The following is a 5,227-nucleotide window of genomic DNA, read 5'->3' as shown; positions in this document are numbered from 1 at the left end:
CTCAGTACATCATGGGATCTCTCTTAGAGGAAAATGGTCTATAATATACAGGAACTTGGGGAAGAATAACATCCTTAAGGTACGGAAAAATGATTAAATTGAAGTGAGTTAACAGGAATCAGGGATTTATCACAGAGCAGATGATGTATGGTAATTTTGTGTGTCTGTACTTACCCCGTCTGTGAAAGTTAAACCAAAGCAAACTTACATGGAATAGTTCCCTGGCCCTTGTCTGTTCATTTTAATAATGGTTCATCCGTAACATTAGTGTCTAATGCCACTAAACACTCACTATTCCAGAAAGCTAGCACACAACTCAATAGAAAAGAAAAAGCAAAATACATGCATGTCACTTTAAACTGCCCTACAGCATTACTATTATTTAAACTAAGTTTGGGAATTTAATCTCTTGGATCTACATAACTCGGGACTCAAAACAACCTTGCAAGTCAGCCTCCAAGAAACTGTAAGCAAGGACTTTTTAAGAAAAAAAACCCTAGATACTTGCCCAAGAAAACAATCAGTGTCGTTCATCCACTGGTTTATAAACTGCGCAGTGATAGGCTCAGGGTTGTGCGGAAATCTGATGTTCTCTAATGTGTGCAGAAGTAGGTCAGGGTTGTAATAAAGAGCAGCTATGGCAACCTGGAGACACATGGTACGAAGCTCACTTGTCTTAACTCCTCGGGTTAGCCGCTCTAGTACAGCTTCTACAAAGAGTGGGATGCACTGGGAACATAATTAGGAGAGGAAAACAAGCAAAACATTAAAAATGCTACCAGGTTGTACAACAGATTAAATGCATTTATTAGTCTCAGAACTGCTGAAAAGAAGAGGGACTAAGAGAAAAGAATTCTGGTACTGTGCAACTCATGACAGTGCGATATATACATTCCTTGCTATAAACACATCTTATATTCCTGTTTTTACACTAATACAACTTCCCCAAAACAACTAACATCTGGGACTGCGTAAAAGGACTACTAGCACAAAAAGTGAATATTGTGGGCAGTTTGGCAGAATTTCTTTTCATGTATATAGAAGCTTTCAGAAAGGATTCAAACAGTTTCTTGATTTTTAACCAAATCAAAAATGTATGTGTACTATACTATGCACATACATAATCCTCAGTAAGAAATATTAACCTTACTCAAATAAATACAAAAGTGTGCGCATTTGCATGTCTGAATAATGAAACAAACAGGCAATATTTCAAAGTGTAAGCTTGTACTGCATCTTAAATACGGAATAGAGATCAATATCTGGGCAAATAAGGGTGGGTTTTTTTACAAGCATTTCAACTGACACAAACGCAGAGCTCTTGCACGTATGACTTTGCTGCCACACATTTAATATAATGCAAAGTCATATAACTGACTTCTAACCCTTTCAGACTTCTCTTTAAGAAGTTCTCAAGGATGTATTTTCCCTTCAGTTTCTCCAGATTTATACAATGCCACTCCATCACTTTCAATTAAATTAACTCCAGAATTACCCTTTGAAGTCAAGAGACCTTCACAAAGGCACAAACAGGTAAATCTGCTAGTGCTTTGTAGGGCTTAAGTTTTATGTAGGAGTAGAGAATAGAATTTAGTCTTTATTGTGAAAAAACCACTATTCCAAACAGCACCTAAGAAGTCCTTCACAAAGTTAGAAAATTTGTTGTGATGGTTCCCACAGCTTCCATAATCCCATCATACTGCAAATATACGGGTATACATTTCACAATGTACACAGCTATCAAACATATACTATTAATATTCAAAAAGACTGAGTTCATACTGCTGTGAGAAACAACTCCAATGATCTGATTTGTATGATTAAATTCTCAATAACATCAGAATATTGCCACCATCTGTTCAGCACTGAATGACAAATTCTACCAGGAGAAAACAGAAAATGACAACACTACCCAAGGCATTAGCCCTTCATTGTTTCACATTAATCCTGTTTTCTTGCTTTTTCACCATGCCTTTATCACCTCCTCAAAAACTAATTCAAAAATTCTTCCAAACTGATTTACATTTTTGCACTAGCCTTTGTGCAGGAGTACAATTCCATTTAGAAGATTTGCTTTCCTACATTTGTTCTTTATTCCTACATTTTATTTCCAGCAAGCTCTTTTGTTTCTGACTGCCTTTTACCAAAACGTGTACACAATATCACAGATTTATAAGAGAAGAGAAGCTGTTTGCAGTACTTTACCTGGTCAATACCCCTCCCTTTGCACTGAAGGACAATTACTTCTAAAAGTTTGGCTGCATGACATTCTGCATCTTCTCCTGCATCTCCAGTTAATACCTAACAAGAAGGATGACAATTCAGTCCACTTATAGCAAGTACAGTCTGTCATGGAAATATAAATGCAGATATACATATATATCAACACACATACTATATTTTGAGGAGGAAAGGTAACAAACCACACTTAAGCAGCACAAATGGTGCTGGGTGACTGAAAATGTGACTTCAACTTTGCACAGTTTTTACCGTGACAGGCTACTGTACAGTGTTATTAGGCCAATGCGCAGTAAGCATCTCATGTAGATGCACCCAATTCTTATCAATTTTCCATTACAGTTGTCATGGTGTTTTTACCATTTTGAGATAAATGTTATTTTGGAAGCTAACATCTTTGAAATTCTTTGATATTTGATGTTTTCCACATTGCATTTTTTTGGCCATTTAATTCTGGTGACAGATTAACAGCCTTAAAATGTGAAGTTCTATTTAAAAAAAAAGCAGGTTCAATTTATGCAACAGAATGGCAAGTTTTTTCAACAATCGTTAATCCATGTTTCAAGGCTGAAACAGTAAATATAATTTTCTCATCAATTTAATCCTTAACCTACTCTGAGCGCCACTTATGATTGTGGAAGTGGTTTGCTGTGATGCCTCCAACAGGAACTGAGATGAGACTAAATTTAATTTAGACAGAACAGGCACCAATTAACAAGCCTGTCACTGTTCTGTTTTAAACATCTGATTTTAAATATCAGTGATGAGCACCACAATAACAAATACAAGTCTTACCTTTTTACACATAGTGTAAATTATTTCTAAATGTTTTGGATTAGACAGTAAAGTATCAGTGTCAATGGTCACATAATTGTGTAAGAGAGGCATCATATCTAAAAAAAAGAAATAAAAAATGATGTAAAATACCATCCCCAGAGCCTTAACCATTCAGATCCTAGCCCTGCAATGGGATCTGTTCCTGCAGACTCTTGAGAAGAGCTGGAACCCCACCAACTCTGCATAAGTCTGTGTATACTGCCACAATGGCAGCCTTATAACACAAAGACAAAAAAAATTAAAGCAGTCATAATTACATTTTAACTGATGCACTGATAGTTTTGTGAGAAACTCTGGATGTTTATATTTCCTTTGAATGGTAGACACACTACAATAAGCTAGTAAGACTGGCATATTTGGCCATGTTTCCCCCAAGCTAAGAATACTCATGTTAGCTTACTGTGCTATGTTAAGGTTTATAGCATGGCACAAGCACGCGTTCACTTTAGATTCATGCAGCCTAAACAAAAATGATTCCAGAAGGCAGTGGTTGGGGCCTGCACTACCAAATTGTTAAAATACATTACATTTCATAAATAGTCATACCTGCAAAGTACTCAAAACAATCCTGCTGGAAAACTTCATATAACACACCTAAAAGCTGCCACATCTGGAGGGAAATCATTTGGCATGTCAAGCTGTATGCCAGAGAGAGAATTTCTTCATAAAATTCTGGAGAGGAGAAACAATACTTTCTCAGACATATGAGTCACACAGCTTCAGAAAGGTAAGGTGATATGCAGAAAGAATGAACAAAGACGTTGCAAAGGAGAGGTCTCATATTGCAAAGAACAACTCGTTTCTCACTACTTATATACACTGGGAGAAAAAATGTATTATCGGTTTACTAAAGAAATTGCTTCCAAACCATTTTATTTCAAGTTAAAATGGAAGTTATGTTGCTTTCATTCTCTAAACTTTTGTTTTTATTTAACGGTTTTGTCATAAAACTTTGAAGATTTTTAATATAAGGGGCTGGTAGGAAAGTAGTTATAATCATAGGTCATGGCCCTTTAAAATTTTCAATCAAGTTAAAATTATACACAGAAATAAATTCCATGTTCTTCCATTTGACCTCTACTGCTCAATAAACTAGCTAGCTAACAATTTACTGTAGTAATTCAGGAACATGAAAGAAGGAGAGGAAGAGAGATAAATCAGAACTGAAAATAAGTTTCCCTTGGTCCCAAGAGAAGTAGTTCAGTCAAAGTATGGCTGACAGCACTGGACAAGAAAACATTACACTTCTTGCTATATTAGATTTAAGAATATTTCACTGATAGTTTTCCTGTCAAATAAACAAACTGGATACATGTTCAAAGCCAGTTTCTGAAGATACCTATTACGTGTTTCTGCAAAACGAGGCCAATGATCTGTAAGCATATGCTCTCCAGCTGTTGAGTTATCTGAAATAAAAATATAAGACAATTGTTTTAAAAATCCAGAATCAAAATAAGATGAATAATTCAAGCGGATAGATCAGGTTAAGTGAGAAGTTTCTTAAAGAAAATTTTCCATCTCACTTTGAGTGCTGGTTTAAATATTATAAGAATGTTATAAAAACAACATCAGATTGCGATTAATTATCCAATTCTTTGAAAAATCAGATTGTCTCTAAATCGTCCTTACTTATTTATTTTTAAGATTGGGTTATTATTTTAATATTTCCAAACAATTGGTTGCTGCCAATATACCAGCTAAGACTCCAGCACATGGGAGGAACATGCCTGCTCTCAGACACTGGGCTGTTGAGGAAGGATGATGTTATTGCTGCACCATGTTCCTGCCTCTGGGCAACACCTTGTGCAACAGAATGTTTTCAGATATAAGAGAATACTGAATAATGATGCTGAGGAGCAAAGGTTCTGCTGTGAGGTTTGACTGTGAGTAGGTAATTTATTGGGCATTCCTTGTTACTGCACAGGAAGATTGTACTTAGCGGTAGAAACCGAGTCACAAGAGACAAATCTATTTAAGTCTAAATAAAACCAGCAAACTTGAACATTTTATTTCATTAACAGTGTCATTCAACAAGGGATCATTCCTTCATGGTCCTAAACTCTTAATCCCAAACAATTCTTACATGCTAATATGTTCATGAGTAAAAGAGAATGTATATTTGGTGAGAAACAAATTTAGGCAAGTTTTGTGG

The 5,227-nt window shown here is 35.7% G+C and overlaps 1 protein-coding gene across 1 annotated transcript in view; it reads right to left on the bottom strand.

Moving 5' to 3' along the window:
* The window catches only part of IPO8 (importin 8), a 75,133-nt gene that overhangs the window by 22,042 nt on the left and 47,864 nt on the right, over positions 1-5,227 (bottom strand). The window contains exons 16-20 of the mRNA XM_019515483.1: positions 4,415-4,481; positions 3,622-3,747; positions 3,034-3,131; positions 2,206-2,301; positions 509-729 (exon numbers count right to left, since the gene is read on the bottom strand). Coding sequence (XP_019371028.1) covers positions 509-729; positions 2,206-2,301; positions 3,034-3,131; positions 3,622-3,747; positions 4,415-4,481 — 608 coding nt within the window. The remainder of the gene's footprint in view (positions 1-508; positions 730-2,205; positions 2,302-3,033; positions 3,132-3,621; positions 3,748-4,414; positions 4,482-5,227) is intronic.

This window comes from Gavialis gangeticus, unplaced genomic scaffold (genome assembly GCF_001723915.1).
Source record: "Gavialis gangeticus isolate Ggan-Ray unplaced genomic scaffold, GavGan_comp1, whole genome shotgun sequence".
Lineage (NCBI taxonomy): Eukaryota > Metazoa > Chordata > Crocodylia > Gavialidae > Gavialis > Gavialis gangeticus.
Note: the sequence above shows the minus strand (reverse complement) of the source record. Positions and strands in the feature narration are given on the sequence as shown.